Source organism: Chrysemys picta, chromosome 15, assembly GCF_011386835.1.
Source record: "Chrysemys picta bellii isolate R12L10 chromosome 15, ASM1138683v2, whole genome shotgun sequence".
In the NCBI taxonomy this organism is placed as follows: Eukaryota; Metazoa; Chordata; order Testudines; family Emydidae; genus Chrysemys; species Chrysemys picta.
Window position 1 is genome coordinate 6076299 of NC_088805.1, and position 13534 is coordinate 6089832.

Consider the following 13534-nt stretch of genomic DNA (forward strand, 5'->3'; position numbering starts at 1 on the left):
GGGCCTGGCGGTTCAGAGCCCCGGCGCCTCGGGGCCTGGCGGTTCAGAGCCCCGGCGCCTCGGGGCCTGGCGGTTCAGAGCCCCGGCGCCTCGGGGCCTGGCGGTTCAGAGCCCCGGCGCCTCGGGGCCTGGCGGTTCAGAGCCCCGGCGCCTCGGGGCCTGGCGGTTCAGAGCCTCCGGCACCTCTGGGCCTGGCTGTTCAGAGCCCAACACCTCTGGGCTTACCACATCAGTTATGAAAATTAAAAAATTGCTCGAGTCCCGGCCCCTCTTTCCTTACAAATGAAGCACTGGCCGGCTCCTGTAGGTAAGGAATGGTGAACGCACCAGACCTCTATCCCTGAGCCTACCCGGATTCTGCTGCCTCCTTGTCTAGGCAGGAGGCCTCCTCCCCACCCCTGAGCAGCTGGGGATCAGACTCCGTGTCAGTCATAGGGGAAGGTGTGTTTGATTGATTGACCAGAGGTTGCTTTACGTGTGCAGGATGAAGTAGCTAAGGATAAGGACAGCAGTCATGCAACAGAACAACTGTTCACCTAAATAGGAACACATTTCTACCAAGGAGAAGAGGCACTTTGCAGTGGGAAAGCGGGGAGGGGAGGGGAGGGAGAGGCCAGACTTTGCCTGTCCTGAGCTCAGCCAGACGGCTCTTGGAATTGTTGCCTCTGGAAGCTGCATCAGGGCTGGCTCCCAGCCCCTTTCCCTGGGACCTGCCCAGGCCTGCGTGCTACAGGGTGCTTTTAGGGGGTTCTGCTGGAAATTGGTTGGAAGCTGACATTGTTTCCAAACGGAGACAGCTAGAGATGCTGGCACGGCTACTGCGTTCTTGTCTCCCTGGCCCTGGAATTGCATGTTCAGTGGCAGCAGAAGCCGCAGCACAGCCAGCGGGTGCTATAGACTCCTGTGGGACCTGCTGGGTCGCTTCCCCTTCCGGGGCAGAGCAGTGTGCAGACGCAGAGCCCGTGCGCCATGTGCTGGGGAGACGAGCCTGCGAATGATGCTCGGCTGCTGTTGCTGACTGTCGTGCAAGTCCTGCACTGCTCTTGGCACCGAAGCAGGGCTACACAGACCTACAGTCAGCAGATGAGTGTGCTGGGTGGGGCTCCTTTAAACTTGGGTTTGGAGGTGCAGTCCTCTAAGGAGCTGCAGCTGGTACGTAAGCTGACGGGATGATGGCACCCAGGGACTCCTGCCCCCTCCTCTCGGGCTCGGTGGCTGCTCAGTAAGTCCTGGTGTGTTTCTTGTTTTGCAGAATGTCCCCGCCAGTTCTGGGGTCCAGACTGCAAGGAAATGTGCAGCTGCCACCCCAATGGCCAGTGCGAGGACGTCACGGGCCAGTGCACGTGCAACCCCAATCGCTGGGGGCCCAAGTGTGAGAACGCCTGTCTCTGCAAGCACGGCAAATGTGACCAGAAGACGGGCAAGTGCACCTGTGAGCCCAACTGGTGGGGTCCCCAGTGCTCCAGCTCTTGCTACTGCAGTCTCAACTCCCAGTGCGACCAGCAGACGGGGACCTGCCTCTGCCAGCCCGGCTGGTGGGGCCGGGGCTGCAACAACCAGTGCGTCTGCAACAACTCGCCCTGCGAGCAATTCACCGGGCGCTGCCAGTGCCGAGAGCGAATGTTTGGCCCGCGTTGCGACCGCTACTGTCAGTGCTACAAGGGGAAATGTAACCAGGTGGATGGGACCTGCGCCTGTGAGCCGGGATATCGGGGCAAGTACTGCCGGGAGCCCTGCCCAGCGGGCTTCTACGGACAAGGCTGCAGGAGGCGGTAAGTGTGCAGGGCCTTGGGCAGGTTCAGGCTCCCATGCTGCACTGGGCCCTGCCCGCCCGGTTGAGGACAGTCCCTGTTTCACCTGCCTTGTGCAGTCACCGCTTGCTCCAACAGCCGAGTCCTGCCCATGATGGGGCGGGAGGGAGGGAGGGGTGAGCCCCAGGCACACGGGGGTGTTCAAATGATTGCTCACGTTCTGGGTTGTGCTCCCTGTTGGCGTCTGTAGGTGTGGGCAGTGCAAAGGGCTGCAGCCCTGCACCATCGCGGACGGCCGCTGCCTGGCCTGTGAAGCTGGCTGGAATGGCACCAAGTGCGATCAGGCCTGCTCCTCGGGCTTCTACGGGGACGGCTGCGAGAAAATCTGCCCCCTGTGCAAAGACGGCCACACCTGCAACCACATCAATGGCAAGTGCTCGCACTGCAATCCCGGCTGGATTGGAGACAGGTGAGTGGAGGCTGCTTTGTGCGGAACCAGGCTGCACGCTCGTGTGTTCTTCCCTTGGCCAAAGCGATGTTTGTGGCAGTACCTGCCTTAGACATGTGGCCCCCCTGACTCCTAACCTTTGCCTTAGCCACTAGACGATGCTGCCTTCCTCTGAACGCCATTTAAAGCCCTCTTCCGGGATTGGCTCTCCCCTCCTCCTGGGGCATCAAACATGCTGGCGCTTTGCGTAGTGCTCGGTCAACATGCCCCAGTCTTGCCACGGAGCCGCCCCGCTGGAAGCTCTGGCCAGTCACAGACTGACAACATAGCTGACAACTAGAAGCCAGTCGCAGAGCAGAGCATGGATAGTGATCCGTGGGGACATCCTGGCACGCTGGTCTCGGGGCATAGTGTGGGCAGTGGCTGGGGTGACGTCCCTGCGGGCCGGTCTCAGAGCACAGCATGGGCAGGGAATGGTATCTCAGGCAGAGCATGGTTAGTGAGGTGAAGAGAAGGAGAGTGTCCCAGGACGGTGTCGAAGGCTCTGCCGACTCCTGTCTGTGCTGTGTGGTCTCGGGAGGTGCCTCTCTGCTGCAATCACAGCTTCACCTACCAGATAGGCTGTAATCCCGTAGCAAGAGTGCCAGGCCAGCACTAAAGCTGCCTCCGGGTCCCACCAGCGATCATGGCACCTGCATTCGCAATCTGGAGCTCTCAGAGCATTTGCGGTGGCCTCGTGCTTTGAATCCCGGCTAGCGCCTCGCACGGGCAGCACTGTGAGCTGGGGTTGACGTACGCTGCTGCTTTCCCCGGAGAGCCCAGCGTGTGGAGAGAGGCAGCAGAACCTTTCCTTTTGCTGCCTACATACCTCACAAACTGTGAGCAGTACGTGACCCCGAGCCCAGCACTCCCTGCACAGAGCCAAGGGTCAATTGGCTGAGGTGGAAAATGGCCTGGCAGCTCCCCACAGCTAAGCTCAGTCCTTCTACCGGCTAAAGGCTCCTGGTGACTCCGTCCCCACAGCCCCTGTACTCGGACAGGGAGGGACCACACAAGGGCAGTGGCTTTGCAGCACTCAGATGTGTTTGTCTGGAGAGTCCAGCAGCTGCACCAGCGTGGCTATGCCAGCTCCCAGGGCGTGCTCTCCTCCGGTACCCGCCTTGTGACCTGCTCCTCTTGGCCCTTTCCTAGGTGTGAAACCAAGTGTCGCAACGGGACATACGGCGAGAATTGCGCCTTTGTGTGCAGCGACTGCTTCAATGGGGAATGCCACTTTGAGACGGGCCGATGCCTCTGCCGGGCCGGCTCTCACGGCACCTAGTAAGTGACTCTTGTGTCTCGCGCTCTGTGCGGCTGGCGTGCTGGGTGCATGGGCTGCTCCCGCCATTGCAGACCAGTCTGGATAAACACACCTGGATCTGGGCACATGGGCTGGGCTGTCTCTGACATCCCCAGGAGAGGAGGCTGCGGGGGAGAGCCCAGAGGAGTATGACACTGATCAGTGCTTAAATTGTAATGAAAGACGTGCCAGGGCTCAAGCCATTTACTTCTGTGACTGACGTGGCAAACCCAGAGGTGCCGGGTCTATGAACTGTCAAGACTAGAGGTGCCTTAGTCTAGAGGTGCCGGGGCTCAACCTTAGGAAGCACTGACAGTGTCCCCTAAATAATCTCTCTGGAGCCTGCAGAAGGAGGAGGGTGCCTTTTGATTGAAAGCACAACTCCCTCCAGGGGGAGCTAATTGATTGCAGTTCGTTATTGTACTAGCTGGGGTGGCAGGTGAGGGCGGCTCTGTCTGGCTCAGATCAAATGAACCCTCAATGTATCAGTGCAAAGTTATTCTTATTTCTTCATTCCTGGCTTCCGTCTGCTTGAGCCCCATCAATGAAATTATCCTGGGCCTGTTTCCTATTTTCAGTTGCAGACCGAGCACTGTCTACTTTTTCATTTTCACAAACCGCCCTTCCCAGGCTGCCTGGTGTTCATCTAGACACTAAGCAGAATTTGCTGAAGATTATACACCTCTACCCCGATATAACGCTGTCCTCGGGAGCCAAAAAATCTTACCGCGTTATAGGTGAAACCGCGTTATATTGAACTTGCTTTGATCCATCGGAACGCACAGCCCCTCCTGCTCCCCCCCCCCGGAGCACTGCTTTACCGCATTATATCCGAATTTGTATTATATCGGGTCGCGTTGTATCGGGGTAGAGGTGTACCTGGATTTTGTGTGATATGTTCTGTTTGTTTGTTATGCTGGTTTTCACGGTGAGATCCCAAAGTAGAGGGACAAACCGAACACAATTCTTAATACAAGAGAGTAATCACAAGTACAGCAATAGCTTACTTTCCAAACCCCCTCACCTGCCACCATTGCAGAGACAGCTCGGTATTGTTGCACATTCATTATCGTCCTTCATACACCTTTTAAATGTATGACTCGGAAAAGGCCCGGAGTACACCAGTGCCACTTTAGTTCCACCCAATCCAGGGAAGGTGGGGCTTTTTGTGATTTTCACCAATCAAAAACCAGCCAAACACAAACCCAACAACACAAACCCACTGAGAAACTCAGCGGCAAAGCAAATAAACAAGCAGAACTCTCCGAAGGGTTTTGAAATGGAACAGAAAACACATCCTGTGTTGTTCATGTCACACACGCGTTCATCCCTCAAACATAAACAGGCACACCTCGTTCAACACGAAAAACCTGCCGTGCTGTGAGGAAAACACAAAAAGCCCAGAATCCGCTGGTGTGCTTGGTTTGCAATTAGATCGAGCCAAATTTCTGCTGACACAATGACAGTGGTGTCATGAGTCTGCCAGGTCCCACCCAAAGCACCTTGAATTGCTTAGGGAAGCCTCTCTGTAGAGCCCCTTGCTGTGGAAAATGTCCGCTGTGGTTTTTCTCAAAGTCCTTCTGGTGGTAACTGGCTGATAATATAGAGACATGCTCTTCCTGAGAGTTCAACCAAGAGTCACTGGAAAATTTTCTTGTCCAGTTAAGCAGCCGGGAGGCTGACGGTGATTGCAGAAGCAGGTGTGAACTTCCACAATGTGCTTTAGGAGAGTGCCGGTTGTTTTTTCAGTGCACGGAGTGGTTCCAGCTAAGGATGATTGATCCTGAGCATTCTCTCCTCCCCTTTGTTATATTTCCATTGTCAGCCCGTGTGGTGGATATAACAGCCTTGGGAACAATTCGTGGTCATCAATGTTTGCTAATAGTGATTCACTGCATGTTTTAACGGTAGGTAGTAAGTGCTCTAGCCAAAGATCCTAGGGGAGGTGTCATCCACAGGCTGAAATTATTACCTCTTGTGGTTTACCAAGCCCGAAGATTACTGGAAATTCAGGTTTCTCTTTCAATTAATTGGTAAGATCTCTGTCTTGGAGAGGCTTATCTTGAACCCTAAGAGCGTTCCCTCTTCCTGTATGAGAGCAGATAGTGTTTGGAGGGAGAAGTGTGAATTGCTGCACGTAACAGGGAGGGAGAAAAGCTGCCATATTCCTCGTTCTGATGGGAAGAAGGGTTTAGTTGTTATGCAAATGACACAAAAATTAGGGGAGTGGTAAATATTGAAGAGGACTGGTCAGTGATGATTGGGATCACTCGGTAAAGTGGGCACAAGCAAACAGTATGCGTTTTAGGTCAACTAAATATAAATATATACATCTAGGAACAAAAAATATAGGATAAAAGATTTAGAAACCCTGCCCTATGAGGAAAGGTTACAACAACTGGGCATGTGTAGTCTGGAGAAAAGACGACTGAGGGCAGACCAGATAACAGTCTTCAGAGCCGTTACTTACAGGATGGGGGACTCTATCCCTGGAAACAGTGACTCTGAAAGATTTGAGGATCATGGTTAAGGCTATGTTTTAGTCACGAGTATTTTTAGTAAAAGTCATGGATGAGTCACGGGCAGTAAACAACAATTCACGGCCTGTGACTTGTCCATGACTTGTACTATATACCCCTAACTAAAACAGGGGCCAGGGCACCTGAGCTGTCTTCATGTCATTAGTTATTAGCTCTCCTTCCCTGCTAAGTAGAGGACCTACACTTTCCTTTTGTCTTTCTCTTGCTCCTAATGTATTTAAAGAACCTCTTCTTCTTACCTTTTATGTCCTTTGCAGGTGTAACTCATTTGTATCTTTCTCTTTCTGATTTTGTCCCTACATGCTTGTGCTGTTCTTTTCCTCCTTTGCAATTCATCCATGTTTCCAGTTTTTGTAGGATTCCTTTTTGATTTTCAGGTCATTAAAGAACTCCTGATGGAGCCATATTAGCCTCTTACTGTTCTTCCTATCTTTCCTTTGTATTGGGATAATTTGCAGTTGTGCCTTTAGTATTGTCTCCTTGAGAAACTGGCAGCTCTCCTGAACGTCTTTATCCCATAGATTCGCTTCCCATTGGCCCTCACCTACCAGTTCTCTGAGTTTAGTTGGCTTTTTTGAAGTCCATTGTTCTTATTCTGCTGCTCTCACTCCTTCCTTTCCTTAGAATCACCTTCACATTTGCAACCAATTCCTCCCTGTTGGTCAGAGTCAGGTGTAAAATGGCCGTCCCCCTCGTTACTTCCTCCACTTTCTGGGACAAAAAATTGTCCCCCATGCATTCCAAGCACTTACTGGAAATATTGTGTTTTGCCATGTTACTTTTCCAATGGATGTCTGGGTAGTTAAAGTCCACCATTACTACCAGGTTCTTGTGTTTTGGATATTGTTATTTGTTCTAGAAATGCCTCCTCCACCTCCTCTTCCAGATTTGGGGGTCTAGAGTAGACCCCTCCCATGACATCACCCCAATTTTCCCCTGCTTTTAGCTTTACCCAAAGACTTTCAACTGGTCTTCTTCTCACCTCCTTCTGGACCTCAGAACACATGTATATATTCTTGACATATAATGCAGTACCGTCTCCCTTTTTCCTTGCCTGTCCTTCTTGAAGAAGTTATACCCCCCTATACCAATATTCTAATCATGAGATTTATCCCACCAAGTCTTTGTGACACCAGTTGTTACATCATAATTAGCTTATGTACCCATACGTCTAGTTCTTCCTGTTTTTCCCCCATACTACTTGCATTTTTTTATAGCAGAAATATATGATGTTGAGCAGATTCCTTCACTGATTTCCCTCTTGATGTTCCTCTGAGCCTCTTGTAATTTTCCATGTCCCCTCCCTACTGCCCGAACATTTAGCTCTCTCTTAAGGTTTTTTTTTTAATGCTTACCTGTGACCTTTTGTCACCTGCCCCCTTTGAAAGTAATTTACAACCCACCTCAGTAGGTTGGCATGTCTGTGTGTGAAGATGCTCTTCCCCTTTTTGGTCTGGGGAATGATTAAACAATTAGAAACCCTGCCTTATAGTGATAGACTCACGGAGCTCAATCTATTTAGCTTCACAAAGAGAAGGTTAAGGCGTGACTTGGCCACAGTCTGTACGTACCTACGTGGGGAGCAAATATTTAATAATGGGTTCTTCAATCCAGCAGCTAAAGGTCTAACACAATCCAATGGCTGGAAATTGAAGCTAGACAAATTCAGACTGGAAATAAGGCATAGATTTTAACAGTGTAATTACCCATTGGAACAATTTACCAAGGTCGTGGTGGACTCTCCATTACTGACGATTTTTAAATCAAGACTGGATGTTTTTCTAAAAGCTCTGCTCTAGCCATTATTGTGTGGAAGTTCTCTGGCCTGTATTATTATACAGGAGGTCAGACTAGATGATCACAATGGTGCTTGGAATCCACACCAGCAGAGCCAGTGTTGATTTTGCTTTAGATTGGAGCAAGTCCAACCCAGGTGGAACCTACAATGCAAAAAGTTGGAGGTAATTTTTTTTTCAATTTTTTTGAAGGGGGTGGGTTTATTTTGACTTATTTGAAATTTGATACCAGAAAAGGTCATCAGAAATTTATTTATTTTGGGGGTTTTGTTTACCCTCCAGCCTCCCCCGCCACCATTGTGCACATATTGTCTCTCCCTTACTTCCCCTCCGCTTTTCTCTTTTTTTCCTTCCTTTTTTTCCATTTTCCCACTGGAAAAGGGGGCAAAAGGGAGAAACAACAAACTGAGAAACCAAAAGAGTCCTGGAAAGTTTCTTTTCCTGCGCCAGTTTTGGCAGGGAAGGAGTGCTTTCCAGTCAATCTAGCTGCGTGAATGACTTGCGTGTCTTGTGCTCACCCCTTTGAGTGAGTTCTGTCACGCAGTGCAACTCTATCGCACAGGCTGCTATCTGCCCAGTGAGCAAAAAACGGCGGCCAGGTTAGATTTTCACACTTTTCCTAGAGGTTTTGTTTTTCACAGCAAATGATCGTTCTCATGTGTAAGCCCGGGGCTTTACGTACTGCACAGATGAGTGTTGTGACCATTTGTCTTGTGTACCCAGCTCACTGCATCTCCAGCAGCACCTGTCGTGAAATCACTTGTTTGTTTCAACTCTTCGTTTTCCAGAATCCCCTTCAGTGATTGATGGAACCGCTAACTGGAGGGGAAATTTGCTGTCTGACTAATCACTGTCTGCCTCGCCGCTCTGCTTTGCTTCCTCAAAACCGCACAGCGGTGATTAACTCTGGACAGCCAGGTCGCCAGTGCTAAGTGCCTCTTGTTGGCCCTTATTAAACAGAGTTGTGTAGCTGTCTCCCTCAATGGGTCTTATCAGTCAGATTGGGAGATTTACGACTAAACTGAGAAATAGCAGCCAAGATAGAAATAATCTCTCCTTGTCATCACGGCAGCTGCCAGAGATCGGGAGCAAAAGCTGCAGAACTGCCTCCAACCCCAGTAGAGGAGCGTGGGCCATCGTCTCCTCCCTGAAGTGGGGGATAGGGGCTGGTGGGAAGTTGCTGATGGCCTGGCACAGATCAGTGGGCACACATGCACGCACACCTATGCTGCAGCTTCGCAATTCTGATTCTCTTGACGTTTGAGGTGTGTGGTCCGGTTTTGGGGCTGGGGCTAAGACATTCATGGCTTCCCAGATGTCCTGCTGGGGCCCTGCATTCCCATGTGTCCCGCGGAAACCGTGCTAGCAGTGGGGGACGGCTGTGCTTACGCTTCCAAGGAGGGTTTTGATGTCTTCCTTAAGGAGCTGGAAAGCAGCTCTGTGATTTGCCGGCTGAGTCCAGCAGGGGGCACTGGAGCATCCCTTTTACAAATTGCACCATGTGGTTCCAACCCTGGCTGCGGAAGGTCAAGGCCAGAGTCATGTGTCTGATGCATGGCCCCTGGCAGGGAGGGCTTTGCAGGGTGCCCAGATGTTCGCTGACTCAGCCTTTTGCTGCTGCTGCTTTTTTCAGTGGAAGGAAAGGGGAAAGCAGTGGTGGTTTTGTGCCAATGCCCCCTGCTGTGTCACCCACCGCAAGGGTTCAGGCCCCAAAATCATGAGATTGGCTTTAAAATCAGGCGATTTTAAAACATGTTTTTGGTTTGTTTATTTGCCTTCTGGTCTTAAGCCTGGAGGATTCACATTTTCTAGCTTTCTTCCTGATCCGCAATTACTAAAAATGTGCTTTCTGTAAGTGGAAACTTGAGAGTCTCCCGTAATCACCTGACTCCAGAAGCTGGGGCTTTAAGCAAAACACCAGCTATGGTGACGATCCTGTTAACAACATGAGAGCTGGTGACGCTGCCAGAGCCTTGTAGGGAAGAGCGTTGGGCTCAGTCAGGCATGCTCCTCCTGGTGTCGTCGCATTGTGGGGGCCCCATTTCCCTAGAACCTCTCCAGCGTACTCAGACAGGCATGGGACACAGCGCGCACAAGCCAGGGGGCTCCGATGCAAGGTTTGCGTGCACACGCTGCAGAGACTTGGTTTGTGTCACAAAGCCACAAGTGTCTCCTAGCTGTACAGGTCCAGGCTACGCTCACTTTAGTGTGACGGGGTGAAAGCAACTTAGCCAGACTTTCCCCTTCGCCTCTTGTGCACAGAGACGGCCGGGTCCTTTCCCCCTTTCACTGTGCTGATGGCTGGGTAGCAGGGTGGTATTGTGCTGGGTGGCGTTCCGTGCTGATCCTTCCACACCGTCTGCTCTCTTAATGAGGCAAGAGCTAGTTTTCTTGGTGCTGTTCTGCCGACTCACCTGGGATCTGACCCTCACGGGCTGGGTTTTCTTTGATGTGTCCCAACCCCCCCCCCCCCCCCCCGGAGAGTAGGCCCTTCTAATTATAAGAGCATCTTAGACCTGTGTTTCCAGTCAGGCCCAGCTGATGTGCTGTGTGTCACATGGAGGACTCTGGTAGCTGAACGAACACCGTGACTCCAGAAGAGCCATCCCATCCAGAAGCTTTGTCAGCAGTTTAAACCCCTGCCGACGGGTTAAATATAACTTTGGTCAGCAGTTACTCATTGCCCCTGGCTTACAGACTAACTCCAGAAAGGGACTTGGCTTCACTTTGCTCAGGATAGAAAACTTTGTGGTAACTTTCCCGAACAGCATGTGGGAATTTCTCTGCAGGGCACCCGGTGACGTCAGTGAGGAGTAAGCCTGCATTTATTGCTGACAGTAACGTTAAAGAAATACCAGTAATTACAAGAAGGGAAGCGAGCCGAGAACAGCTGGAGACTGTTCCACCATCACAATCCCCCTGGAACTGAAAAGCGCAGACTTAGGTAAAGGGTGACACCAAGATTACTGCAGGGGTCCCTCAGTCTCGCCTGTTGAAACGGTTCCACCGTGTTTAAATAACTAAAGAGTCCTTGGAGCAGGGGGACTAGACCCGGGGTCTCCCACCTCCCAGGTGGTGCCATAATCAACCGGCTACAGAGTCATTCACTCTCTGGCCTGGTGAATGTTTAAGTATTTATCCAGAGTGAAACCGTTTCAACAGGAGAGATGGGGGCAGCCCCACATCAGCCTATCCCATGGCCCAGTGGCAAGAGCGGAGAGACCTTTCTCCCCTCAGAAAGAGGGGGGAGTCCCAGGTAAGCGCTGTAACCATTGGGCACCACTCCTCCTCTGGCCCTTCCGTGTGAAGTAACTTGTTTTCCCCAGAAATGCCTTCGGCGCCTGCCTCCAGGAGAGGGGGCCCGGCTGTGATTGCTACCAGTGGGAGGCACCTCTCCGTAGCCCACACTTAGGCGCCAGTCTCGGGGGGGGACTTAGCACACACCCTGCCCATTGGCTAGTTTAGGCAGCTCTCTGCCTTGCCTGCTGGCTTTTGTGACTCGCAGTCTGAGGCACCTACTTCTCCCCATTCATTGTATAGGAGCCTAGGGACTGAATTCAGGCGTTGTGACTCTCAGTGGTGTTCCTGTGATTTTCTAGGTGCATAAAAATTAGGCGTTGTGATGCATGAGCCCATCCTTTCTCTTCCTGTAACCCCCTGCCTGGGGCGCAATGCACCTTCCAACTTTGCAACAAACGGAGCGGGGTCCTACAGACAGCAGCCTCCTTTACTGCACAGCCCTGAACAATGCAGAATTCATATGCACAAGCAACCTTAGTCCTGGTATTTCTTGACTTTGCAATCTTACTAGTGTTCTGTTAACAGTTGTGTGGCATTTCCTGTTTGTTTTTTTAAAAAGCAAACTGAACAGATTCCATCATGTGGTCTCCTTTTGACACCCACATGGGTCATCAGCAGTGTAGAAACCTTTAAATCCACCACACAGACCTCTGCCACATAAGCTAATGGAGTAACTGATAGCAGTAGTAGGTTGTTATCCTCTGTGTGGACCAGCACTAGGGGGAGATGAGACGCTTTGCTAGTGAGTTTCACAGATGTTTGTTGACATCAGAGGAATGGTGAGATTTCGAATCTTGGATTCCTTTCCAGGCTCTGGAGAGGAGTTTAGACTAGTGAGCATCCCAGTTCCATTCTCCTCACCTAGGTAGTCCCAGTTTCCAATCCTCAGGCATTTCATCCCATCAATCCCCTTGCCCAGCTATTCCTAGTCCTCCCCCAACACCGACAGCTCCTTGCCCAGCCAGTCCTAATTCCCACCTTTCACCTCTCAATCTAATCTGTTCCTCTACTTTCCCCCCTCCAGTAACCCACACACCTCACTTCCCCATCCCTTCTGGCTCCCAGTCCCTGTCTCCCTCCCTGGGCTCCTTGTTCAAATCTACTTCCTTTGCCTTCCCCCCTAGGTCTGGTGCTTGCCACCCCCCTGCAGATTTCAAATCCCCGCTCCAAACCATGGGGTGTGAGAGCTTCTCAAAGAATTTTTCTCACTACAATTTCAGCTGAGCAAAACAATGGATTTTTCACTAGTCTCCTTCTTGGAAATGGCTGAACCACTTCGGCTGAAATTTTCCAAAACAATTCAGCCTGAGGCAGGCACCCAGCATCAAAAATGTCAGCCCAACCAGTTAACGATTGGCACCGTTATGAGCAACTGAAAATAGGGTCTCATAAGAGAAATGTCAGGCAAGTTTAATAATAGGTAATGCTACCCGCCTCGTCTATAATAACAGAGAACAGCGCTGCTTCCAACAGCTGACATCCAATCCCTGACCCAGCTGCTCTGAGTGGATGTGAAGCCTGCACGGACTCTGCGCTAATCCCTGTGTTGTGCCTGGCACATGGTGCCACACGGGCACGGAGCTGGGCCGGGGGAAGCTTTGTACGTTTAAAAGGCATGAAATGTGCTCGGGCCAGGCTAGCCCAGCTGAATCCCTTTGAGGCCTGACAGTGCAGCAGCTGCCGGCAGCAGGCTGGAACGTGCCAGCTACGCTCTGCCTGGTGGAGACAACGGGCCCTGGAGTCTTTGTGTTTTATCATTGCTGAAGGCGCTAGGTTCAAGCCCAGGGACGTGGCGCTGAGAGAGGGCTGGGTTTTATGGTGGGGAAAGCAACAGGGGGCAGAGCCAGACGGTGACTCCCTCAAGCACATCGTGTGCATCACGTGAATGAGGGCTGTCACTGCTTCAGATCATAGCATCCGGGAGCTCATCCAGGCACAGAGAAGCGGGAACCCTTCGACCAGGGGTGAGCAAACTTTTTGGCCCGAGAGCCACATCTGGGGATGGAAATTGTATGGCAGGCCAGGAATGCTCATGAAATTGGGAGTTGGGGTGCAGGCTCTGGGGTGGGGCCAGAAATGAGGAGTTCAGCGTGCAGGAGGGGGCTCTGGGCTGGGGCAGAGGTGCAGGTGGGAGGGGGGTGCTCTGGAGGACTCCAGCTGGCGGTGCGAGCTCTGGGGTGCAGGACGGTGGGACCAAGGGGTTCAGAGGGCGGGAGGGGGATCAGGGCTGGGGCAGGGGATTGGGGTGCAGGAAGGGGTCAGGGGTTCAGGCTCCGGGCAGCGCTTACCTCAAGCAGCTCCTAGAAGCAGCGGCATGTCCCCTCTCCGGCTCCTACATGGAGGCGCGGCCAGGCAGCTCT

The 13534-nt window shown here is 52.0% G+C and overlaps 1 protein-coding gene across 3 annotated transcripts in view; it reads left to right on the top strand.

The window, feature by feature from the left end:
- Positions 1-13534, top strand: part of SCARF2 (scavenger receptor class F member 2) — a 119165-nt gene that overhangs the window by 47165 nt on the left and 58466 nt on the right. For all 3 annotated transcript variants that reach the window (XM_008174576.4, XM_024111061.3, XM_042843208.2), the window contains 3 exons: positions 1253-1772; positions 2002-2220; positions 3391-3519. In XM_008174576.4, the coding sequence (XP_008172798.2) occupies positions 1253-1772; positions 2002-2220; positions 3391-3519 (868 nt within the window). The remainder of the gene's footprint in view (positions 1-1252; positions 1773-2001; positions 2221-3390; positions 3520-13534) is intronic.